The 26,447-nt window shown below is 47.4% G+C and overlaps 1 protein-coding gene and 1 pseudogene across 3 annotated transcripts; one reads left to right on the plus strand and one right to left on the minus strand.

Moving 5' to 3' along the window:
• Positions 1-325: 325 nt before the first annotated feature.
• LOC135230569 (cytochrome b-c1 complex subunit 7-like) lies at positions 326-760 on the plus strand (annotated as a pseudogene).
• A 2,734-nt stretch (positions 761-3,494) lies between these two features.
• Positions 3,495-19,610, minus strand: METTL13 (methyltransferase 13, eEF1A N-terminus and K55). Of its 3 annotated transcripts, XM_003415229.4 has the most exons (8): positions 19,174-19,607; positions 16,738-17,497; positions 15,185-15,384; positions 13,327-13,522; positions 11,048-11,203; positions 9,368-9,586; positions 6,848-6,979; positions 3,497-4,593 (listed from the first exon to the last, which is right to left on the minus strand). In XM_003415229.4, exons 1-8 carry the CDS (start codon positions 19,324-19,326, stop codon positions 4,319-4,321), a joined length of 2,091 nt encoding a protein of 696 aa, XP_003415277.2. In that variant the 5' UTR covers positions 19,327-19,607; the 3' UTR covers positions 3,497-4,318. The 3 variants fall into 3 exon arrangements, with proteins under 3 accessions (XP_064138998.1, XP_023410015.1, XP_003415277.2); XM_064282928.1 differs by lacking the exon at positions 9,368-9,586 and having other exon boundaries at positions 3,495-4,593; positions 19,174-19,610; XM_023554247.2 differs by lacking the exons at positions 13,327-13,522; positions 15,185-15,384 and having other exon boundaries at positions 3,496-4,593; positions 19,174-19,609.
• Between the last annotated feature and the right edge of the window lie 6,837 nt (positions 19,611-26,447).

Below are 26,447 nucleotides of genomic sequence, written 5' to 3' on the forward strand. Positions count from 1 at the left end.
ATACTTATATAGAAGGAGGAAACCCTGGGGGTGTAGTGGTTAAGAGCTTCATCTGCTAACCAAAAGGTCAGCAATTCCAATTTACCAGGTGCTCCATGGAAACACGATGGGGCAGTTCTACAGTGTCCTGTAGGGTCACTCTGAGTCAGAATCCACTCAACTGCAATGGATACATATAGAAAAGATCTGACAAATTCAAGCACTTAAAACTCCACAAAAGATGGCAAAGCATCCTGATTTCCACGAGAAAAAGACTTTTTTAAAACAATATGCTTCAAAGAGTTCCAGTGGCCTTCAAAGTGCCTCCCTCTTTCTAGGCCTGGAAGATAGTATCCTGGAGAAACTCTTCTAAGCCCTCCTGGTTATGGGAATCGCTTGGGGGCTTTGAAAAACGCATAATCCTGGGGTCAAAATGGCGAGCCAGTCTACGGTTGCAGCATCGGGCCAGTGGCTGAATGGTATTCCAAAACGGTATTACAACGCTGCAGGCAGGGGTCAATAAACTCAGGTTAGTGCGCGATGATACCGTATATGAGGATGGAGATGTGAAAGAAGCCGTAAGAAGGCTTCCTGAGAACTTTTATGGTAACAGGATGTTTTGCATTAAGAGCGCCCTGGTCCTGGCCATGAGGCACAGGTCTACCCTAAAGAGCAGTGGATAAAACACGAGGATAAACTCTACCTGGAACCATACCTGGAAGAAGTTATTCAGGAAAGAGGAAAGAAGAGATGGGCAAAAAAAAAAAAAAAAACCGTGTAACTGAAATCTGTGGATGCAGCTGTCCTGAGTATTTTTATGAAGTTCGTTCAACCTGAGATGTACAATTTAACAACTATCTGGGCTGCAATTGTATTACTTTAAATAAATATCTATGGTAATCCTAAAAAAAAAAAAAAATCCCTGGGCTGTACCCCTACCTAGCCCATCGCCCCTCTGAAGGCACGCTGAGACTCTGATACTGCAGGCCTGGGATGGGGTCCAGAACTTGCATATTGAAAATGATCCCCAAGAGGCCTTGTTGAGCAGCCAGGTTTGTAGACCACCTTCTACACTGAGCTGCTATATAGAAAATTCCTGGAACACTGAGCACAAAATCAGGCACTGCTTTCCCCTTGTTTTAAAGGGGAGGACTGTATCCCCTAACCTACCAAACCTGATGATTTACGTTGCTGTGTGCCAGAGAGTGGATTCCAACTCATTGCGCCCCTATATGGCAGATACCTACCCTATAAAGTTTCCTAGGCTGTAATCCTTATAGGAGCAGATCTGGTCTTTTCTCCCGAAGAGTAGCTGGTGGGTGCGAACCTCTGGCTTTTCACTTAGGAGCCTAGTGCTCACCCACCGCACCACCTTGGCTCCTTGATGCATACTCAGGAGCTAAAAACTCAAATGCTTGCAGGACCAGGAAGGTAACACACACACATGGAGGGGCAGTGGGGGCCGCAGCAAATGTGGCCATCTAAAAGGGACAGACTGCTCATGTACAGCCGAGTATGAACACAGGCTCCTCATGCTGCCACAACTTCCAAGTTTTCAGAAGCCAGAAATCCAGATTTTATATAAAGTTTCCTGTGAGGGCTAAACCACACACAGCACATGACTGAGAGGCCCTGCGAGCTCTGCTTCTGTGGAGCAGCACAGGCAAAGCCGTCGCTGCAAATTTCACTTCAGCCAACTTCCCCCTCCTCTACTAATTTACTATTGTTGCTGGGTGCTGTCCAGTCAATTTTTGACTCATAGAGACCCCATGTGGCATAGCAGAACTGTCCCATAGGGTTTTCTAGGTGTAACCTTTACGGGAGTAGATCAGCGGGTCTTTCTCTCACAGGTCCCTGGGTATGAACCGTCAACCTTTTGGTTAGCAGCTGAGCACTTAACTGTTGCCATCACCAGAGCTCCTACTAGTTTATTATTATGACAGAAATGACTTACACCATCTTGGCAGAAAACCTGCAGACATGCCAGCTCAGGCCCAGATGCACACCATTACATTTTTATGTATTTAACGCCTACTCGCCTTTTTGGAAGGAAGCAGGATGATGACTTGGTAATTTCAGGTTCATAACTCACGAGCGTCTTAAGTATGCTTCTTCGCTTTAAGCTCCCTCATGCCCTATTAACCTTATCCTATTGCTCTATTTCTGGTCATTATTTCTAAAATCAGGGATGTAGGGAGAAGGGACCCTTGGCTCCATGCAGGGCTTCACCCATTGCAGACACGGTAGGCTACTGACTCATCAGAGAAATGTAGGCAAAGTGGCAGTCTGTCCTTGTCAATGAGAGAAAGCAGGAAATACTGGACCAGATGAAACAGCTGCTCGAGAGTGCCTCTCTCCCAAAGGAAATTTTGTAGAAATCCCACAACTTAAATGTGTGGTTGCTAGTGCCATCTGCTGGGAAGCACGTGAACCAGCTCTGCTTGTGAGTCCTGAAAAGTGAGTTCTGTCTTTGGTTGCTTCAACCAAACCCATTGCTGTCAAGTGGATTACGACTCATAGCGACCCTATAGGACAGAGTGGAACTACCCCATAAGGTTTTTGAGGAGCGGCTGGTGGATTCGAACTGCCAACCTTTTGGTTAGCAGCCATAGCTCTTAACCACTGCACCATCAGGGCTCTTCAATCACTTGAACCCTTTGTCATCGAGTCGATTCCAACTCATAGCGACCCTAGAGGATACAGTAACCCAAAAAATATACAGTAGAACTGCCCTATAGCTTCCAAGGAGCCCCTGGTGGATTCAAACTGCTAACCTTTTGCTTAGTAGTCAAGCTCTTAATCACTGCATCACCAGCACTCCTCAGCCACTTGACGTGGCAGCTTTTATGGAGGCTGGGCCCTTTTCTGCCTGATGCAGCGAGCATCTAAGAAGACGCAGCCAACACCTGATCATCCTCTGTGCTGCTCCTGCGCCTGACGCGCCCATGCTGGAACAGATCAGTTTGCTTGACTGTCTCCCGAGCTAGGTGTTGAGTTGGTAACATGGGCTGTCTTTCCTCCTGGGATCCTTGGCACAATCAGTGCCTGGCACCAAACAGCCTCTTAAAAACAACAACAAAAAAAAGATGCCTATTGAATATATAAAATAAAAACCCAAGTTAACAATCCTGCTTCTTGTTGATGATTGTTGACAGATTACAGGAACCGGACGGCAAGACAAGCCTCAAGTGGGAAACTGGGCTGCACAGGGTCTCCTCTTCTGGGGTCTAAGCGTTAAGCAACTGTCAGGATGCTCGCTCAGGACCCAGCTGGCGGGGGGGTGGGGGGTGCAGGACAACCGCCTCCTCATACCACAATCACCCACCAGGAGGGCAAAGACCTAGGTGTCGGTGGGCAGGGAGAATATTCCAGTGAGCAAGTCCCTGCTGCTGCTTGCATCTCAGGGCAACTGGTGGTCACGGATGAGTACTAACTCCTTCCTCCTTCCCCCTTCCCTCATGCCGGCCATTCACAGAGCCCCCCTCCGCCACCCCCACCCAGCTGCGCAGCGGCACTATCCAGAAAGTATCTAAAAATTCAGACATAGAAGCTGCTCCCTGGACCAATGAAATCAAAATCTCACAGAGGTGGGGCCCAAGTCTAAGCAGTTTTTAGTTTCCCGGGTGTATCTGTTTCCTTTTGCTGCTATAACAAATTAAAACAAACTTATTGGCTTAAAACAAGACAAATTTATTACCTCAGAATTCTGTGGTTTGGAAGTCTGAAATGGGTCTCGCTAGGCTATCTTTGAGGGCTGTGACTGGTAGCTACAGCTTGTTCCTCATTTCATGCTCACTGAGTGCCTGGGCTGTCTCCTGACAGTGGAAGTCACAGGCCGAACGTGCCTTGAAAATGTGTTTTATTGGCCAAGATTTTAATACCAAGATATTTCTGTCTCCCTGTTACACATGCACACACACACACGATGTCTGGCTTGTCTAGCTACACTGGGACAGCATTCCAGCAGGACAACCCTCAGCTGTTGTCTTTACATGGGCATTCACTCTCCAGGCTGCCACAGGTCTCATCCTACCCTGTTTTACTTCTGGTTTGCTTCACATATTTAAGTTACTTGCCTGGCTTGGTAAGCCCTTGAGTTTACAACCCTCCCCTTCTCCAAAGTCTTCATGCCTAAACTTGGGCAGAATTCCGGTAAAGACCCATTGGCCTGTGAACTCTCCAGTGGCACAGATAGCTCTGCCCCCACAGACAAAACCCTTTCCTTACCACGCAGGGAGAGGCCGCGCAGAGTCAGACCAGGGTTCGTGTTAACAGCCTAAGCCACCAACTATTCTGACGAACACTCTCACAGCACGGAGAGCACACCTGGCCTCAGCAATCACACAATCTGCACGGTCTTGAGCATGTCTGAGAGGACGTACGTGTCATCCCAGCCCCTCCCGAGCCCCCTCAGGGTCCGCTCCAAGGCCTGGGCCGTTTCCAGGAGCTCCGGTGCAGCAAGCTTCGGCTCCGGGTGCAGTTGGCAGAAGAGGATCTCGTTGACTTCACCCTCAATTCGCCGGACATACAGGAGGGGGAATACTGCCTTGAGCCCCGCTAGCACTGAGTCCTTCAGCCCAGAGTCTCGGCACACGAGGTTGAGGATAAAGACACCTGTCAGGTGGAAGGAGAGAGTCAGGATGCCTGCAGACCAGGGGGACCATCAGAGGCAAGCTTCAGCTCTGAGGAAAATATCCTAAGAGAGGCAGTGGGTTTGCAGGACACGGAGCACTCAAAGGTAGAAAGGGAAAGGCGTGGGGAATACATGATGATATCATTTCCGCCCCTCAGTTTCTGAAACAATTGCTTTGAGAAAGAATTAATACCACAAGAAAGAACTTACCAGCTCCACAGGGATTATACACCCTTGACATACACGTCATACAGTATCAATGTATGAGAGGACCCAGGTGACCCTACACCAAATCGCAACGCCTGGGAGGCTGTGAACATCAGGGTTAAGAGTGCCAGCTTTCAGGGGACACGAAGCTGGGCTGGAGCCCCAGCCGGGACCTCATGTTATCTTGGCAAGCCTTTGCCTCAGTTTCCCACCTGAAAGTGTGCCTATTACATCCTGCCTAGGGCAGTGCACGTGGGAAGCAGTCAAGTGGTAGCCAGCACCGCCACGCTGGTGGTCGTGTACACTGCTACAACCGCTGCAGAAAACTGCTTGGCACCATCTATGGAAGCTGAACCCACAACCCAGCAATGACAATCCTAGGTGTATACACAACCGAAAGGCATGGAACAGAATGTTAATGGGAGCGCTATTCGGAAAAGTCCAATAGAGGAAATAACCCAAACACCAACAGTAAAATGGATGAGATGTCCTATAATCCAAAAAGATACTATTCTGTTACACAGGTGAGAAAGAATCGATGGATTTGTTCTTTGCTACAATGTTAAGGAGATGTGGTCCGAAGACACTACGCAGAAATAGAATGAACGACGTAGAACAACACTATGGATGAGTACCACAAACATGTCGAGGGAAAGAAACCAGGCACTTAAAGAGTGTACCCTTTGGAAGAGAGGGATGTTACTAGAAGGGGTTAAGAGGTGGGCTTCTGGGATGCTGGCAACGTTCTGCATTTGATGCTGGTAAATTAGGTGTTACTTGGGGAAACTCATTTTCTAAACAAAAATGCTATGTGCATTTTCCATTAAAAAGGTAAATTTTAAAAAGGGTCCTTCCTAGCTGCCCATCAACAGATGAATGGATTATCAAACGGTGGTACGCACACACAACAATAAAGAACAATGATGAATCTGTGAAGCATCTCACAACACAGATGAATCTGGAGGGCATTATGCTGAGTGAAATAAGTCAATCACAAAAGGACAAATATTGTAAGAGAACACTATGGCAAAAACTCATGAGAAGGTTTACACAGAAAAAGAAACAATCTTTGATGGTTATGAGGGAGGGGAGGGGTGGGAATAGAAAAACATTAAATAGACAATAGTTAAATTGTAACTTTGGTGAAGGTTAAGACAGTACACAATACTGGGGAAGCCAGCACAGCTTGTACAGGCAGGGTCATGGATGCTCCACAGACACACCCAAACTCCCTGAGGGACCGAACTGCTGGGCTGAGGGCTGTGGGAACCATGGTCTCGGGGAACATCTAGCTCAATTGGCACAACATAGTTTATAAAGAAAATGTTCTACAGTCTACTTTGGTGAGTAGCGTCTGGGGTCCTAAGAGTCTGTGAGCTGCTATCTAAGATACTCCATTGGTCTCACCCCTTCGGGAGGCAAAGGAGAACGAAGAAAACTAAAGGTACAAGGGAAAGATTAGGCCAGAGGACTAACGGACCACGTCCACCACGGCCTCCACCGAGAACGAGTCCAGTATGACTAGGTGGTGCCCGACTTCCACCACCGACTGCCCGGACAGGGGTCACAACAGAGGGTCCTAGACAAAGCTAAAGAAAAATGTAGACCAAAATTCTAACTCAAAAAGAAGGACCGGACTTGCTAGCCTGACAGAGACTGGAGAAACCATGAGAGTATGACCCCCAGACACCCTTTCAGCTCAGTAATGAAGTCACCCCTGAGGTTCACCCTTCAGCCAAAGACTGGACAGGTCCATAAAACAAAATGAAACTAACGGGGCACACCAGCCCAGGCGCAGGGGTTAGGAGGCAGGAGGGAATAAGAAAGCTGGTAATAGGGAACCCAAGGTTGAAAAGGTAGAGTGCTGACATGTTGTGGGGGTTGCTAACCCATGTCACAGAACAATGTGTGTACTGACTGTTTAATGAGAAACTAGTTTGTTCTGTAAACCTTCATCTAAAGTATAATAAAAAAATTTTTTTTAAAGGACTCTTCCCTCCTCCCTCTCCAACCTTTTACTCTCCATACCTTCAGGAGTCAAGATGCTTTTGACATTTTGCAGGAAAGCTTGGTCCACAAACGCTGGGGGTGGGCAGCTCATTCCCAGTGTTGGGTCCTTACTGTCCACGTCAAACATTATGACGTCGTAGCGAAGCCGTGCTGGGAAAGAGAAGCAAACAAGTCCTCGTCTTTGCTGGATAAAATAACCCTGTTCATATTCCACAGCAAGTCTCCTCCGTGACCTTGGTGAGTACCGGTGGCTAAGTCAGGAGGGGACATGGAGGATGTGGTTTGCCTGGAAGGGCACTGAAGTCACGGGTGTGCACACATCACAGCAGGATGGACCTTCACCTCATCTACCTCCACATAAGAATCTTCCAACAAAGGCACACATTAATGGGATCCACCCTTGTGTGAACATTGCTTAGTTCAGAATTGATCCATACCAGCGGTGTGCAGACCTGGCCGAACTTAGACTCACCTTGGGGGCATCTAAACCTTCACAGAACCCAGGCCCCTCTTCTGACCACCTGAGCAGAAACCCTGAGTGACAGGGGCAGAGGGAGGAGAGAGGGGAGCCTTGGGTGTTTTCTTAAGCTCTCCAGTAACCCTAAATACTGTCAGGGCTGAGAACCACTCATGTACACAAAGCAGCCTTCAAGGCCTTTGAGAGCTGACCCAGCAAACAATAACTTGACCTTAAGGAGATCTGGGGTAACTCAGCATATGTTGCCCCTGAGGAGAAAACGTCCCTGAAATTTGAGATAGTGTATCTTTTCTAGTTATTCGAACAATAGCTGGTTCAAGAAAGAGATGACTTTGCAAAGTGGGTGAGAAGGAACCTAGGATGCACTGGATCTGCTGTCATGACGTCACATAGTTTTAACAGAGGGCAGGACGAACAATGAGACTGTGCGAAGGATTATTCTATCATCAGTAAGTATTTACTCAGGACGACTACAGGCCCAGCACTGTCCATAAGCACAGATCTGAGTTTGGTCTTTCAGAGAGCAGAACATGCTGGCTCATCAAAGGCCACAAACACACAATGGCCCACATCTACAGCCCTCAGCACTCCAATCACCTGGACGGTTGTGGCAGTTAGAGAAGGCAGGCAAGGCTGTTCAAAACCCACCCACAGGTAAGAACAACACCAGCAGCAATCGCGGCTTGAGGACCTCCCACCTGCCTGGCGCCTGTGTTAAATGCTTCACATGTATTTGTTATCTTGGGCATGGGCCCCCAAACTGGCCCTCGTCTCAGCCAGCCAACCTGTGAAACTCTGATATGGTTACGGTTCAGTTTACAGTTAAGATTAAGGCAGTGTCTGCCCATCCCAGTAACAAACCCTAACCCCAGGCAACTTGAATTTGCCAGGCCCGTACTGGAAGCTATTCTAATCTAGTGAGAACTGGAGATCTGTTATGAAATGAGCAGAGCAGCAGAGGGTGCCCTGAGTTCCCCAGAGGGACTGAAGCAGCCTGACTTCTCCTCAGGCACTCAAGCTTTGTAAGCATCCAGGTCACCAGGAGCCTATATACAGAGTTTACAAAACCATGAGAAAGGCGGCTGTCTCCGGTATTGCAGAAAATCAACACGCCTTTTGTCTTAACTCTGGGTACAAATTTTTAGAGCAGAATGGAACCTTAACTCCGGCAGCAGGTTGTTGTTAAATGTTGTTGAGTTGATTCTGACTCATCGCAACCCCAGGGGACAGAGTGGGAACCGCCCCACATTGTTTCCTAGGCTATAATCTTTACAGACACAGATCGTCAGGTCTTTCTCCCACAGAGCTGCTGGATGGGTTACAACTGCCAACCTTTCAGTTAGCAGCCTAGCCCCTAACCACTGCGCCACCTGGGCTCCTTTCAGCAGCAGGAGGACTACCAAAATTCCTAGTGAACAGCATTTGAGTCAGGGTCTCTCAGCCTCGGCACTGCTGACATTGGGAACTCGACAACTCCCTGCTGCGGGAGGTCGTCCTGCACACAGTGGGATGTTGAGCAGCACTCCCGGCCTCCACCCACCAGGTGCCATGGCAGGCTCTCCCTAGGTTGTGACAAGCACAGGCACTGCCAGGTGACTCCTGAGAGGCAGCACTGACAAGCTGACAGGTGCTGATCTACACCAATGCTGTTTTGCTTTTTTACTGGCCTCCACCCCCAGCTGGAGGATTTGCAGGAAACACCTCCAAACACACCCCCCACCCTTTCTTCTCCCTTTCCTCCCCCAGCTACAGACTTTAGTTTCTTGGGAGGGTGAGGAAGCGCAGGCTTACAGGGTCAGAAGAGAAGCCCGTTGGTCTGTTAGCACCACTAGGGCCGCAACAGTCTGTTTCACTTATTGCTGTAGCCCAACACTAGCGCGTGCTCAGCGTGTGGTTGACACTCTGTATGTATTCAGTAAACACATCAACAAATGAACAGGGGAATGACAGGATGGCATTGATGCCACCCTCTTAGAGATGAGTTCTAGAGGCTCTTGCAGGCCTGACAAGCTTGGATCCGTCTTCCCTAAGCTCCCCTCCAAATTCCGCAACGGTAGTACCTTCTCCTCCTCGCGCCAGGCTGGTGACATAGTCCAGACCATCTGCGATGTGGACCTGCATCCGGTCGCTCTGAGAGAAGCCGAACCACTGGGTGGCCACTTCCAACATAGAGGGGTCAATCTCCACAGCATCAACGCAGGACTTCGGGAAATGATCGTGGACAAAGAGGGGGAGGCTGCCCCCACCCAGGCCTACCACCAACAATGCCAGTGGGGTCTCTGTGATAAAAGAATAGAGCATCACTTTGGCATCTGGGAAGCTTTGTACCAATCTTGGGCAGGGCAAAAAAGGGAATCAGGTTCTGCCCAGGAGATATAGGATTTAGAGAACTGGCTTTCTTGTCTCATCCCAGGAATTCAGGAATCAATTTGACATCTGAAAACTCAACCCTGACTTCACAATGACCAGGTCTGGAAGATGAACTAGTGTGTTATTATTATGGTCCTTTAAAGATCCCAAAGCACTCAGCTGACACTGAATCAAGGGTCCCCATGATAAGTGTTATTATTCTCCTCTAGGAAACAAAGGGACAATGACTTAAGAAATTTTTTTCACAATCACAAGGAAATGTAGGTGGCAATGTCCACTGCCCCACTTTGGACTCAGAGGCCACAACCATGCTCTCAGACAACCCAACAACACAAGGAAAATCCATCCAAGTTCCGTAAATTACAGAAAACAAAGGCCCAAGTACCATCCCTGAACACAGACCACAGGAACTTGTCTTGAAGAAAGGCAATAATCACCAAAAGGAGACACACCTTGAGGATTAAATCTAAGAACCTAGACTCCAGGGTCAACACAAAGACAGGTCAAAACATAGGGTGCTTCAATGAGGAACACGCAAGGATCTGAGAGAGGAAAGTTCTGAGTGTAGATAGAAAAACAAACATTTTTGCTCATGTGATCAGATCCAAACCTGTTATTAGTGATAAGGTATGACTGCACTATCTATATATAATACGGGCTTTTTTTTTTTTTTAAAGGAGCAATTCAAGTCAGAATTCCTTCTAACGCTCAAGTAACGTATTACTGAAAAGCCAGAAATTTTCTTAAAATTCCAAGGCACTGGTGACAAGATTTTAAGCCATCTAGTTACACAGGTATACACATATGTGAAAATTCATCAAGATGTAATTAGCGAAGTATGTCTGTTTGAGCACCGTGCTCTTTTAAAGATTTATACGGTATCAACTAGACAACAACTTGAAAGGTTGGACAGGAAGCTTGGGGAGCAGTGAGTTTATGTAAATGGGGGAGGAACCATTCGGAAAAGAAGAGTGAGAATGGTTGTACAACTTGAAGAATGTGATCAATGTCACTGAATTGTACATGTAGGAATTGCTGAATCGGTTTATGTTTTGCTGTGTACATTTTCAACAATAAAAAAATTCATCTAGCTTAATTTAAGATTTGTGTACCTTACATTCCTCAATGAATATATTTTATATCTCACCTTTAAAAAGAAATGAGTAGGAGAAAAAGAATGAGATATTTAGATACCAACACACGAAGCCGTTTCAAGGTTACAAGCTAAGCTTGAGGCAAAAGTTCATTAACTCAGCCAATGGCTGGGATGAAGGAAATGTGTGCATTTGCCAGTCCACAACCACTGTTCTCAAAATGCAATGCAGCTGACACCAACTGCCGATGTCTGTAACCTCACACGCTCCCCTTACCTAGGAGCAGCTCCGAGTTTCTCAGCAGGGCGAGGCCAGCGATCATGGCTTTGTGGTGTTCACAGCAGAGGTAACTCTTGTCAATAGCTGCAGGGACCGCATCTGGCGTGTCAGCAGGCCGCTGCTTCTTCCTATCCTTTTTGCGCTTCTTCTGGGCTAAGTGAGAGAGAAAGAGAAGTGAAGTCCTATGCTTAGTATGCTAATGCAGGGAAGCAAAGGATACCAAGAGCTGGCCTGAACAGATTCACAAGAGCCAACTGTTGAATATGCAGGGATTTTGCAAGCTGGCTGACATCAATGCTGGTAGCCGGAAATCAGCCACAGTGGGAGTATTTATACCATGGAAATTGGCAAACACTACAAACCCAGAGAGACTTGTTAAACATTTAACAGCACAGCGCTGGATATTAGGGAGTCAGAAAAGGCAACGCGGCAAAGCGGCAAAGACACCCCCAAGAGCCTGGAAAAGGTCAGCTGAGGAGCCCCAGCACCTCCCTGCTGAGAAACGTAAGGCCGCTGCCAGGGAAGACGTTTACTCATAAAATTCTTTTAGTAATTTAGTAATCACCTTCTCTGTACCAATTAGTGTTGCAGGGCTTTTATTCTTTTAGCTCTTGTGACTGCCCTATAACAACCCTATTATTCAATTCTCAGCAGGTGGAAAAATTGAGGACCTGAAGAGTTAAGTAAATAAGCCCAGAATCAGTAGGTAGTGCAGCCAGGAGTAGGACCTAGGACTGCCTGTCTCTAAGACCTCTTGTCTTTCCACTGTGCCACACGGACAGCCAACGCGTACCTCCCTGCCGTGCAAGGAAATCCCAGGTGTTCACGTAAGAGGAGAAACAAGAGGCCCCGCCACTGCCCTCTGCCCACTCCCCAGATTGCTCAGGGCTCTCACACTGAACAGACGATCCGTGTTTTCAGAGAACAGCCTCATCCCTCGCAGCATCAAGACTGATGTGCACCACGTGGTGCTCTTCAGAAACAATAAATCGTCTTTAATATGCCTGCTTTCTTACTGACCAATCCTCCCAAGAGGTGGGCCGTTCTCACGGGGAGAACATGATACCAAGAAAGCAAGAAACCTGGCAGCCGTGGAAAAACCTGAAACCCAAACTGGAGGGCACGATGTTCTTTGCAGAATTTTTACTGAGGTTTTAGAGATGAAACTGAACTGGCCCACAGCCAGAGTGGCCACATAACAGGGCAGGAGCTCGATAAACCCCTAAAGAATCCCATCCTGCTGAGGGGTAAATCCACAACACTAGGGTTCTGAATTCTCTCTCCAGCTCCTCCCAGGCAGCCCTGCCAGAAGGACAGACGGTCAGGTAAAGAGAGTGACTGGGAATCAGAAACCCAGTCTCAGATTCCATCACTCAATCTCTGTGCTCGAAAGGGAGGATGTGCTGAGGAGGGGCAGAAGGGAACTTCAGGAGATGGCCTAGGTCTACACTGTTCACCGCGGTAGCTGCTAGCCACCAGTGGCCAAGTAAACCACAATTAAATAAATATTCAGCCCTCTGTCACACCAGCACATCTCAAGCGCTCAGTATCCACACGTGGCCAGTGGTTACTACACCCGACAATGCAGATAGCAAACATTTCCTGCACTGTGGCAAGTTCTACTGAATAAAACTAAATAGCCTCTGGAGTCCCTGGGTGGTACAAATAGCTAACATGCTCAGCTGCTAACTGAAAGGTCAGAGGTTCGAGCCCACCCAGAGTTGCCTTAGAAGAAAGGTCTGGCGATCTACTGTCGAAAGATCAGCCATTAAAAACCCTATGAGCACAGTTCTACACTGACACACTCAGGGTCCCCATGAGTCTGAATCAACTTGACGGCAACTGGTTTTAAATGACGCCTAAGGTACCCGTGAACTCTAAAACAGGTGACAGTGAGTTGTGTGGTGGAGGAGGGCAGAGCTCACCTGCATCCCGTGTTGCTGGCACACCTCACAACGGCCTACTGAAATAATACACAGGAGCACACGAGCAACCTGACAACAGAAGCTCTTTAACTGAAGGTATTAGAGTGATTGCAGTGTTCACTTGGTAAGCCACCACCCTGCTTCCTGCCATTTCACAGCCAGGTCTGCTCGAGAACAGAACATATGCCTCTAACTGCTTATCACCACTCATACCCTAAAATCCCAGATGGTAAGAAAGGGCAACCCAGAGCCACGTGCCTCGGGGACCCAGGTCCATCCACATCCCAGCCAAGCTCTCACCCTAAATGGAGAGTCCACGGCAGGCCCACTCATCGCCACCAACAAGCTCACCTCTGTGAGACACATCCTTGAGCAGCCTGGCTTCTGACTGCACCACGTTCCTGTTGTTGAGGAAGATGAGCCGCCGGAAGAAGTGCTTGTCATCCCCCTGCACATCCTCAACGACAAAGTCACCACTCATAGGGCTGCAGTCTCGGTGCTGGACCGTCCGGATGCCAATGTCCCCACCCACAGACAGAAAGGGCACCTGAAGCACAGCCAGAGACACAGGACAGGGTGAGTCACCAGCTTCAGCAAGGAAGAGCACCTGCAATCCCTCCCTTTTGTGTGTATGTAAGGACCATTGTTGTTGGGTACCAAGGAGTGGATTCTGACTCCCGGGGACCCCATGTGACAGAGGAGACTGCCCATAAGATTTTCTTTTTTTTTTTAATCTTTAGGGAGCAGATTGCCAGGTTTTTCTCCCATGGAGCCACTGAGTGGGTTTGAACCGCCAACCTTTTAGTTAGCAGCCAAGTGCTGAACCATTTTCACCACCAGGGCTCCTTCTACATAAGGACACAAAGCCCATTTCAAGGTTCTGGGCATCAACCAAATTCCAAAGATTTGCTATTCTACTGGAGCACTTTTCTGGGGCCCAGAAGTAGATCTCAAAAGGTTTAATTCATCTTTTGAAAATCAACTAAACACATAACCATTAGTACAATGCAGTTGGTTCTCCCGAAAAAAATCTAAGAGCATTTATCGGTGATCCCAAAAAGGTCTCACAATGGTCCAGAACAAAGAAAGCCAGAGGGAACCCTCAGGAAAGGGCTGTAATTACAAGAAAAGGAATCTGAACAGGATAAACATAATAAAATTCAGGGTAAGAACCACCCCAAATTTAGAGAAATTTCTCTTCCTCCAGTTATTGTTTTCTTCCCATTTTTTTTAAACCTCAGGAGAAAAACACATTTTGCCCCTAAACTTTTCCTTTGGTCCCCCAGTCTTCACATCTTTGTTTTTAAAGACTTCTAAGAATGGTAATTATCATCAGTGACGCCTGGCTTTACAGAGAAGTCAGACATAGTAAGAGAAGGTCACAAATGAACCACCCAATGGGAGCTAGCCTTGCTGAAAGAAGTCTTTCTGATGGACACCAACCTCAAAGCCTGCCCAGGAAGAATCAAGCACACATCCTTCTGTAAGCTCAAGTCAGTCTAGTAGGCAGAACCACGGGCTGAGAACCCAGGTTCTTTTCTTCAGATCTGTTACGACAGTACCGAGCCTCCAGGTACTTGGATTTGCCCCTATCAGGAAGGATAAACTCTTACCATACACCCTGGCTATGAGGTCAGCTGGCAATTACGCACGTGACTGGGAAGGCACAACACAGGCGTCGTCTCCTGACAACACCGCGTCACCATTCTGCACAAACCTTCAGTTTCCTTTCCATTAAAACACCAGACCAGCCTTGCTGATACCCTGAAAACTGTGCTGACCTGTGTCTGGGCCCCTTCCCATTCCACCCTCAGATAACGATGGACCTGAGAAGTAGAATGGCCAAAGAAGTCCCGTGCAAAAGCGGGGAAGAAGAAACGCAGGGTTTGGGGAATCCATGCTGTGAAGTGCCGGAGACTGTGGCGTGTAGGGTGTTTCCTTCCAGCTCGCCCTTGGTCCGAAAGGCCCCAGACACAGGTGCTACTATGGTTCTGAACAAGGGCACCTGCTCACCCTCCTCTAAGTGCCTGGGACAGGGGAAGGTGTTTTTCTGTCCACTTAGCCCTGAGCTGCTGACATACCCTCCAGAACAGACTGGGGTCACCGGCTCTGGTCCTTGCTCCTTCCAAGGCCCCCGCTGCCCTGCTGGCTGCTAAAGTGACTTCTCCAGAGACCTGTGCAGCTGCTGCCAAAGCTCTGCCTTGGTTACCTGCTGCTGGGCGGGCATCCCCGCCGGGGTCAGCTCCATGACTCTGGCCGACAGCTCGGCCTGGATGCTGTCCATGCCTTCGTACTGCTGACCTCGGTGAAGGGCCACTGTGACCAGCCTCCTGAAGCCTGCACTGGCCGCCAGCTGCTTCCGACCCTCCTCCATGCCGAAGAGCCACTCGGTCTCCCGGCCCTGGGGGACTGGGAAAAGGGACTTGGTGACAGGGAGTCCTGAGAAGAGGGTTCAAGCCCACATCTAATGTGCCCCACATGGCAGACAGCCAGCCCCCGCCAGGACCAACATCTCTTCCAACCATGACCCACTGAGGCCTATCGATTCCCTAGTGCGCAAGGCCCAGAGCAAAGCAGCCCATCAGACAGGAGGCAGGGCCAAGGGGTGGATAAGAAGTGTGAGCGTGTACATAGGGGCACGGAGGCAGGCAACTAGTGCAAGAAAAGTAACAAGAATGCTAGTGCAGACATTATGGTTAGCAGTATACAAATACAAACTGATCAGATCCTCACAGTGGCACAAGACGCGGGCATTACTGTTAGTATCACTCCCATTTCACAAATGAAGAAATTGAGACCCAGAAGTTCCATTATTTGCCCAGGTTCACAGAGCTAGTAAATGGTGAAGCTGGGCCTCAATCCAGGCAGATGGCTTGAGTCCATACTCACACCCACTGCACTGTTTGTTCCCACGAGTGGAGTTAACATCATGGAATCTCTCTTGGAAAAACGGCTCGGCCACCAAAAACCAAATTATCTGCATGACCATATCAGCACTTTGCATTTGACTAGAACGTTCTACTTTTGAAAGTATTTCCTCACGCTACCTCTTTTGATTCTTAAGGTAAATCTGGTGTCATTTATCCCTGTCCATAACAACAGATAGCACTTATAAAGCACTTACAACATGCCAGGCACTGTTCTGAGTGCTTTTACATGTCTCACGACTACACAAGACTATCATTATTCCCATTTTATAGACGAGGAATCAGAGGAGCAGAAACAAAAGTAACTTGTCCAATGTCGCACTGCCAGAAAGTGACTATACCAGGACTGGAACCCAAATGGTCTGTTTCCAGAGCTCCTTTTTTCAGCTACTACTCTGTACCACCTCTCCAAAGTCAGCAGACAAGCACAGTGACTTCTCTTGGTGCTGCAGCTCACAGCTCACAGAGCTGGAACTAGAACCCACGCCTTAGGCCAGCTGTCCAGTGTTGCTTCCACTGCTCTATGCTACAAAGGAACACCTCTACACGTGTGATTTGCCTAAGTTCCTATTATTTCTCTCTCCTCCCTATCAACCTTATCCTCACACTTAGTCAAGCCTTTGGAAAAGAAGACAGGAAGGAATAAATCTCAGTCTAAGCAGCAGCTGGAGAGCTACTTTCCCTTCACATGCCTTGCCCCTAGCTACTCTCTCTGGGGCCCTGCAGGATACAAACAGCCAAGACATAGCCATCTACCAAAGTCCGCACCCCAGCCCTAGCCCCAACCCCTGGAAGCCAGCCCCTCCAGGGAAGAGAAGGAGCAAGGCCAACTCACTGATGAAAATGGCAAAATGATTGTCCCTCGATGGTTTCACAGTGGAGCTGTCCACCACGTGGAGGGTGTAGCGCGGCTCCCCCGTGTCCCCATCACACAAGTCCAGAGACACACTCCCCAGCCCAGCCTTGCGGCGTAGCTGGCTGCACAGCCAGGCATACTGCTGCCGTTCCAGCACCGCCTCAGCCAGCCGCTCAGCACTCTCCAGCCGCACAGGCTTGCCCTGCTCCTGAGCACACAGCTCAAAGATCTGCAGGGCAGAGCCAGGGACTGGTCTGAACTTGGTCATGATGAAGGCAAAAACGGGTAGGGAGAAGCGATGCTCTGCTTCCAACACCTGGTCCTGGCTGTTGGCCACCTGGTGCACCCTCACCATCCACCCCTCCCCAGCGAAGTGACCCACTGCTTTCTTCAGGACGTGAGCCTGTGCCAGGGAGATGCAGAGGTAGCGACCGCCCACCTGCAGGACACGGCCAACCTCAGCCAGCATCCTGTCCACCTGCTGCAGGGTCTTCTCCTCCTCGTCTGTCAGGACAGCGTCCAGGGTGCCCTTGTCCAACACCACCTGGAACGAGGCATCGGGAAACTCCATCTGCATCATGTCCATCTTCAAGAAGCTCATGTGGGGCCGCCGGCTGGCATTGTGTTCCCTCATTTGCTTGATGACAGCCTCGCTGATGTCAATGTTCACGATATCCTGATAGCCCACATCGTACAGCTGCTCGCTCAGCTCTGAGTTGCCGCACCCAATCACCAGCACCTGGGGAAAAACACGTACGAGAGGGAGATGGTGATCAAAGCGAGCGAACGTGCTTCAGACACTTCAAGGGATCTAGTCTTGCCTTGGCTGCTGCATGTTTTCAGGAAGTGGAGATGCTACTGTCAGGAGAAAAGAGCATTCCAGAGTTGATCTGGACTCCACCCTGAAACATCACTGGTTAGAGAAACTCACTAGTGAAAACCACGTTTAGCTACAACGATACAGACTATGTGAGAGTGGGCTTTCTATGTTGCAAAAAACAAACTGATCACGGGTGTTCTTTTCTCTGAAACAAGCATCTATTACTCAAGAACTGAGAGGAAATCATAGGCTCCAAATAGAAGTTACAATTGAAATCCCCTGCTGTTTACTTTACTGTTGAAACCTAGGCCTGGTGTGACCCTATTTCCTCAATCCACTCATTTTTTTTTTTTTTTTTTTTTTACTCATGTCAGCTCCACCAGGCAGTAAGTTGTGTTTTGTGAAGACTCAAATCTTACTCCCACCTCAGGTTTCCAACTCATGATATTCAGCTATTTTCTGAAGCACCACCTATAATGCACTGTTGTGCCTCTCTCTGGGGAGGATCTCCCATGTGGTCTTCAAAACTCAACTCAGATGTCACTATAACTGGAAAAGCACGGTACAAAGAGAAGTGCACGCATTCCGAAGCCAGACAAGCCTGAGTTCAAATCCTCGTGTGAGCACTTACTACACCTACCTTATCTGGGGCAAAAAGCTAGCTTTCAGAGTCTCAGTTTCCCCGTTTGTAAAATGCATTGACCACCACTCCCCAGAGAATTATTGAGAATCCATGATCACACACACACACACACACACACCATCCTGTAAAAGTCTTGTTCCCTCCACCAACTTAGGTTTTTCTATTCTTCCTCCTTGTTTCTGTACAACCCCATCGGCTACAGAACCTCCAATGGTTGTACTTACTACTTCCCACATTTAATCATCGTCTCTAGTTCTGGAAGGTGCTCAGGGTTTACGTTTTAACGCTCTCATAGCCCAAAGGCTAAGCACAGTTCTGAATATGGAACTCGAGGGCGCACTGAACAACTATTTGAAAAACAGTTACTTATCAGTGAAACCAGGAGCACTGCCTGCTCCACTGGAATACACAGTGACAGAGGAGCCCAGGGGTCACACTCAGAGAAGCTACAATTTCAGGAGGAGATATCTAAGTTGGACTGCTAAAGACATCATTCTTCCACTAAAACCATTCGAATATGAGCTGGAGGTGGGCGAAATTCTGCTACCTGAACACCTGAAAAACCTCTTAGTGAATTTTTAAATTTGACTTTTTGCCAGAACTGTGCATTGGAATCGTGAAAATACGGGCCCGAATAGGGCTCTAGGCCTGCAACTCTCTACCAAGTGCAGGATTACTGCTGCTAGTTCCTACCTAGGAGCCGTGGTGGCAGTGGTAAAGCGCTCCGTAGCTAACCGAAAGGTCGGTGGTTGGAACCCACCAGCCGCTACAGGAGAGAAAGACGTGGCAGTCTGCTTCCGGAAAGATTTACAGCCTTGGGAACCCTATGGGACAGCTCTACTCTGTCCTACAGGGTCGCAGAGTCCGAATCGACTCGCCCGCAACAGGTTCGGTTTTGGGGCTTGGTTCCCACCTTCCCGAGCACACAGGGCTATCGAGCCGCGCTCCTTACCTTTTCTCTGGGCTTGATATATTTGTGTAGCACCCCGCACAGTTCCAGGTAGGTTCCATACCACTCGAAAGCTTTCTTTCCTCGCAGCTGGAAGAACTTCTCCCAATACTCGACGGAGCCAAACTCCTTGGAGCTTTTAGGTAAGAGATTCATGTTCCCACTGCCTGAGCTGCGTCTTCGAGACTCTCCTACTCCGTCTCAGGTGCCGTCCGAGGGGCTCATCCACACGCAGGTGTCGGGACACTGCAGTGGGAATTCTTGCCACAGGCAAACAACCCCATCGATTTTTCCCCACTCAAACACCTTTACAGGTCGAGCGCACGCGCGCGCAACACCACGCCAAAAACACACTCATCCCCTCCGAGCGCCCGAAGCTCCAGCCCACGTGGTAAGCCCCTCACACTTTCCCAGAGCGTAGAACGCAGCAACCACATCCGGGTTCGGGGATTTCCGATTGGTCGGCCGCCCAGAGCGTTCCAACAACTCATTCGTCACAAATTTCGCTCCTGGCACCCCATTGGTTGAGACTCGCGCGCCACGCCCGCACTTTGTCGCAGGGTCGGAACTTCACAATGACGTAGCGGGGTGGGACCACGGGCCGGAGTCGGGGCGGAAGTGGCCGGATTGTCCGGATGTGAGCCTGGCGTCCGGGCGCCGTGCTGGGGGAGGCTCCCTGGGAATGGGGCCTCCAGCTCGTGCGGAGGACGTGCGGGCCCCTCGGGGTCTGATTTCGTTTTGTCTCGGAGCTGGCCTTGTGTCTGGTTTGAGCTGAAGGCCGCCGACGGGGTGTGCAGTGGAGGAGGGGCCGAAAAGAAAAATGAGTAGGGGTGGGGCAGGGGATGAGCAGAGCCAGTCGGTAGTGGAAGAGAGCTGCCTGTCCCAGCCCTGTCCTCATCTCCATCTCTTCTCCTTAATTAGCCACTTTGCTTGTATAATTAAGGTTTGAGTTAGAGAACAATGGCACGTGGCTGTAAATTTTCTGCACCAGAATGCAGGGTTCACGATCAATAGCGTGAGAACATGAAATCCTGGGTGACAAGGTGACAGCTAGGTACTCAAAGGTGCCTCATCTCCCTCAAGGCATAGTATGCAGAATTTCAGACTTTCATTTTGATACCCTGCTGTTACCTATAAGTAGTTGCTGCTATTTGGTATTTTGTGTGTAATGAACTTACTGTACTTTCAGATGCTTACCTGTGCTAATCCCCTAAGGAGATTCCTGTGAAGGACCCTATTTTTAAAAGACTAAAATAGGTATGGTTCTGGAGGTTGGAAATCCAAAACGGGTCTAACCTCCAGAACTGTAAAAAAGTTAATTTGTATTATTTAAGCCACTGAATTCATAGTAATTTGTTATCGCAGCAATAGTCGACCTGTCCACCTCCACCCCCGCCAAATTGTCAGCACATAGTACAGCATAAGCAGGAGAGTGAGAAAGTAAGCAGTTGGGATGGAGGGTTTGCTGTGGGAGAATAGTAGCAGAAACTGAGGTGAAGGTCAGGTTTTGAGGGTTCTTTGTTCCTAGCATTTAGATTAAATCTTTCAGGCCACAGGACACCAGCTGAGGACCAGGGTTGTGGCAGTTGAAAGGAGCAGATAGGAGACATGTTCTCACAAGAAACCGAAATGCTTAACGACTGGATGATGACGGAATAAAAGACTGAGTGAATCAGAATGGCTTCCACATTGACCTCTGGATGACTGGGGGAATAGTCTATAAAAAGAAACAGAAGGTGAAAGAGGTGTCCTTTGTAGAACTGTTGCTTGAAAGAAATTATGAGATCATCACACTAGTAAAAACCAGAGCTAAAAGCTGGTCTACCCACCCCCATGCCTATCCCAGGGCTCCTGGCCACCTCACATTTTATCGTTGGTGTCCAATTGCAGTCTGTCGTCCAAGACATGAAAATGCTTCATGAGCAGTAGGTTGTAAGATTGGTTAAAGGAATGTCTCCTTGGTGAACAGGGAGTGGCTCATATAATGCTGGAAACTATTTCATTCTGGAAGTCTTTTTTGGAAATGTGTTTGTTTTCCACATTTGGAAAGTCAGAAATTGTCTCCTGTGTCTTGGAATAATCGAAGGCGGGCAAGACATACTAGAATAATTTTGTAACCATTTTATTAACTGAGAATCAATACTTTCTTGAAGATACTGTTGACCTGAGAAGTCATTTGCAAACTAATGTTGCATTCCTAAGATTGGGAAAATCATAATAGTATTTATTTTACTTTGTACAGCACTTTGCAATTTGACAAGCATTTTTCTCATATGCGGTTCTGAATTCACCAGAAGTTAGTTGAGAGCTGCAGGGTTAATTCTGACTCTAGCAGATTTGACCCCCTTTGACTGGGAGAACATGTCAGCCTTGCACAAGACTAGTAAATTAATATCACTTTAGGAGATGATTACACGCTAGTTTCTTTAAAATGTATGTGAGTGTAACTGAGACAAAACTTGAATTAATTGAGGATAAACTGAAAATATTATATGTGACTGAATGAATTCAGCCTTACTTGTCTCTGGGTATTTGATTCCCAAGATCCTTTTTTTAAGTAGTGTCCTACCCTGTTCTGTGGGCATCTGTAGAGCACTGATTTCTTGATAAGCATGGACCGCAGGCACATATATAAATGGCCAGTTGTATGCCTTTGGGGATAACATTTTGAAAGTGCGGAAGCCAGGGAAGGGGGCAATGGTGCCCAGGGCATTGGGCCCTAGATGAAGAGGCTCACAAAGCTTCCTTGTAGCCTTCCCCTGCCCCCGCTCTGGGGAAAAGTACAAGGGTCAAGCATTACAATGTTTTCTCCATAATTTTGTTCAAAACCTCAGGTCTTTGCAGGAAAAAAAGAAAAGGAAAAAACCTTGAAAAACAACTTGTTTTTCTCTTAAACTCGAGCACTTGGCACCTTCAACCCTGTGCATCTTACACATTCCATTTTATTGGATGATCTCTGTCCCTGGCACATAAGAAAATATTTTTCCACCACCTACGGAAGGGATTTAAAATATTTAATAAAGAAAATTTATTTAAGTGCTCTACCCAAGGTATTTTTTAACACTCAGATCCAGAGCCCTCAATGAAACTAGGAAAACAAAACTCCCTCCAGTCCAACAAAGAAGTTATAGTTACTGATAATCCTCTCTAAAACAAAAACTGTTTTCTTGCCACGAGAGGGCAAGAAAGTTCTTTTCCTAAGAAGATTCTCAAGTTTAACATGCCAGAAATTTTTATTGTCCTTTATCTGTCCTGGAGCTGTGCATCTTTATTCTCAGTATTCTGACAGTAGAAAAAGGTTTTCCTAATATATGGAGAGTTCATCCAAACAGCAACTCTAGTGTTTGAAGAGTCAACAAAGTCCTCAGAGAATTGGTGTGGGTATGTCTGGACATAGCTGGCAGGTGGAGGGACCCTTGGCCAAATTAAATTCCTGTCATTTAGTCGGTGACTGTATGTCATAGGAGGCATTGGCGGTTCAGTGGTAGAATTCTTGCCTTCCAAGCAGAAGACCTGGGTTCAATCTCTAGCTAGTCTGTCATTGGGGGTTTGTGTGTTGCTACGATGCTGACAGGTTTCAGTGGTGTTTCCAGACTAACACAGACCAGGGAGAAAGTCCTGAAAAGCAGCCAGTGAGAACCCTGGGAATCATGATAGTCTGATCTGCAGCTGACGTTGGGGATTGCTCAGGACTAGGCAGCATTTCTTTCTGTTGTACATGGGGTCACCATGAGGTGGGGGCAACCTGATGGCAGCTAACAACCACAACAGTCTATCATAAAGGTTAAGGACGAGGAACTTGGGATCAGAAAGATTTACTGCTTTCTCAGTGTGTCAATTTGGCCCAATTTCTTGACTTGGGGTCCTTTGCCTAATGGCTTCCTTTGCTTCCTTTCTTGACCACACAACAGCCACAGTGATCTTTATTTTCATTTTTTTAGAACCATTTTTTAAAATTGAGGCATATTTCATAGAACATAAAACTTACCATTTTGAAGTTTAGACTTTAGCAGTCTTTAATATACTCAATATGTCATTCAGCCATCACCACTATCTTATTCCATTAAATTTTTATCACCCCCAGAAGAAACCCCCTATTATTAGCAGTTAGTCTCAATTCTCCCCCCCTCCCAGCCCCTGGCAACCACTAACTTTATTTTCTGTCTCTATGGATTGTCTATTCTGGACATTTCAAATAAATGGAATCATACAATATGTGGCCTTTTGGTCTGGCCTCCTTCACTCAGCCTAATGTTTTTTTCAGTGTTCATCTGTGGTATAGCATGTGTCAGTACTTCATTCCTTTTTAGGGCCAGGTAATATCCCATTGTATGGATAGAACACATTTTATTGTCCACATATCAGCTGATGGACATTTGGGTTGCTTCATCTGTTTGGCTATTGTTACGGATTGAATTGTGTCTCCCCAAAATACGTGTTGTAAATCGTGACCCCTCTACCTATGCACATACTCCCATTTGGGAACAGGGTTTTCTTTGCAATGTTAACGAGGCCATATCAGTGTAGGGAGCGACATAAGCAAGCAGGAATGGGGGAAAGATAGATGCCATGTGGAGATCTCCAAGGGACGCCAAGAAGAACGCAGAAAAAGCTGAGACAGGGATTTTCCCCCAGACAGAGAGAGTCTTCCCCTAGAGTTGGCGCCCTGAATTTGAACTTCTAGTCTCCTAAACTGTGAGAAAATGAATTTGTTAAAGCCACCCACTTGTGGTATTTCTGTTATGACAACATTAAGAAACGAAGACAGCTATTACGAATAATGCTGCTGTGAACATTCACGTGCATATTTTTGCGTGGACATGTTTTCAGTCACCCAGATGGACCTAGGAGTGGAACTGCTCAGTCAGATGGTAATTCTGTCTAACTTTTCGAGGAACATAGTGACCTTTTAAAAGTGTTAATCTGTTCTTGTCACTCTCCAGTGGCTTCTCAGTGCATTGAGGATGAAATCTGGACTCTCGGCATGCCCTTAAGTTCCTCCATGATCCAGACCCTGATCATGTTTCCAGTCTCATCTTCTACCACTATCCCAGCTTTACCAAGCTCCAGCCATGCTGGCTTGCTTCCTTGTCTTCAAAAATGCCGAATTCCTTCCAGCCTCACAGCCTTTGGTTTTGCTCTTCTCTCTGCCTGGAGCAGCCTTTCCCTTGATTTACCTTCTAGTTTCAGCTTAAACATTTCCTCCTCAGAGCTACCTCCTCTAACAAGCCTATTTGAAGTAGGTCCCCTTTGAGTCTCAGACTCAGACACTTTTGTTCCCTTCAGAACACCTTGCACAATTTGCAATTGTATAATTTTTTTTTCTCTTTCCTGCTAGAATATAAATTCTACGAGGACAGCAACTGTGTATCTTAAACCCCACACCTAGGTTAGTAATGGGCACACGAGGCACAACATTTTCTTTTTTCTAAATGAGCAAATGAACCTATGTAAAACGGAAATGTTAATATCTGCTTGTGTAAATTAGATGCTGTAACTTATGTGCCACAGAGTAAGAGCCCAACCATTATTTTTAGGGTATGACATATCAATATGTACCAGGCATTTAAAACTCATTTCAACCCCGAGATTCTCTGGAATGGTACGAGGGTGCTGGGAAAGGCAAAGATATGTGCTTATTAGTAAGCAAAGAGCCTGCACTCTAGTCAAGGATGGTGTCTTAGGCTGGGTTCTCTGGAGAAGTACAATAGGGGAAGGGGATAGATAGATTTGTCTCAAGGAAATGGCTCATGCGGTTGTAGAGGCTGGCAAGTCCCAGGTCCATGGGTCAGGCTTCAGGCTGGAGGCTTCTCCCGACTCACATAGCTGTACGGGCTGATGAACAAAAGATCAGCAGGTTAAGATGACAGGCTGCTGGATCACAGGCTATGGAGGTTGATGAATCCCAAGACTGGCAGGCCGCTGGCTTACAGCTGTCGAAGCTGACAAACCCAACATTGGCAGGTAAGATGGTAGGTTGTTGGCTCAAGTCCCAAGAACTGGAGGTCAGATGATGATGAATTGGATACAGGATCCACAACAAGCAAGCAAGCCTTACTAAAATGTCCGTTTATATATTAGATGCAGGCCACACCTCTGAGGAAACTCCCTGTCATGGATTGACTTGTGTCCCCCCAAAAATATGTATCAACTTAGTTAGGCCATGATTCCCAGTATTCTGTGGTTGTCCTCCATCTTGTGATTGTAATTTTACGTTAAAAGGATTAGGGTGGGATTGTAACACCCCCCTTACCCAGGTCATCTCCCTGATCCAATGTAAAGGGAGTTCCCTGGGGTGTGGCCTGCACCACCTTTTGTCTCTCAAGAGATAAAAGAAAAGGGAAGCAAGCAGAGAGTCGGGGACCTCATACCACCAAGAAAGCAGCATCAGGAGCAGAGCGTGTCCTTTGGACATGGGGTCCCTGTGCCTGAGAAGCTTCTAGACCAGGGATAGATGGAGGACAAGGACCTTCCTTTAGAGCCTACAGAGAAAGCCTTCCCCTGGAGCCTATGCCCTGGATTTGGACTTGTAACCTACTAGACTGGGAGAAAATAAATTTCTCTTTGTTAAAGCCATCCACTTGTGGTATTTCTGTTATGGCAGCACTAGAGGACTAAGACACTCCTCTTGCAACTAATTGGATGAAAACATCTGATCACATCATAGAGGATGACTACATCTTTATATAACTGCCAAACCTCTGAGAATCATGGCCCAGCCAAGTTGACACAACCTTAACTATCACGGTCCACCCCTTGTCATCTTGGAACCTGTACACATATCTTTAAACCATATATAATCTCTAAACAAAGACAACTACAACTACATAACTTGCCCCAACACAATACAACTAACATATGTACAACCAAAAACACACTAGCCCTGTTTACATGTTATATTTTATAAGTGGAGAAAACAAAAAATATTTGATGCACACATACAAGAAAGGAATACTCATAACAATTATAGTCCTGGAGGGAGAGAGCAGGCTGTCTCATCAGGGAGAGAGTAATTGGGAGTGTGTAGCAAGGTGTATATGGGTTTTTGTGTGAGAGACTGACTTGATTTGTGAACTTTCACTTAAAGCACAATAAAAATTATTTCAAAAAAAATTACAGTCCTCATTTCTGCGATTGGTCATGTGGTCGTAACTGCTATTTGGAACTACCTAGTTCATTCACTCATTCCATATTCCCTTTGCCTTCAGCAAGCACCTCAGCTGGTTGTGGTTCTTTGCCTGGTGTGGTGACCCAAATTTTCATGCCTAAAGGGTCTG

This window comes from Loxodonta africana, chromosome 3, assembly GCF_030014295.1.
Source record: "Loxodonta africana isolate mLoxAfr1 chromosome 3, mLoxAfr1.hap2, whole genome shotgun sequence".
Lineage (NCBI taxonomy): Eukaryota > Metazoa > Chordata > Mammalia > Proboscidea > Elephantidae > Loxodonta > Loxodonta africana.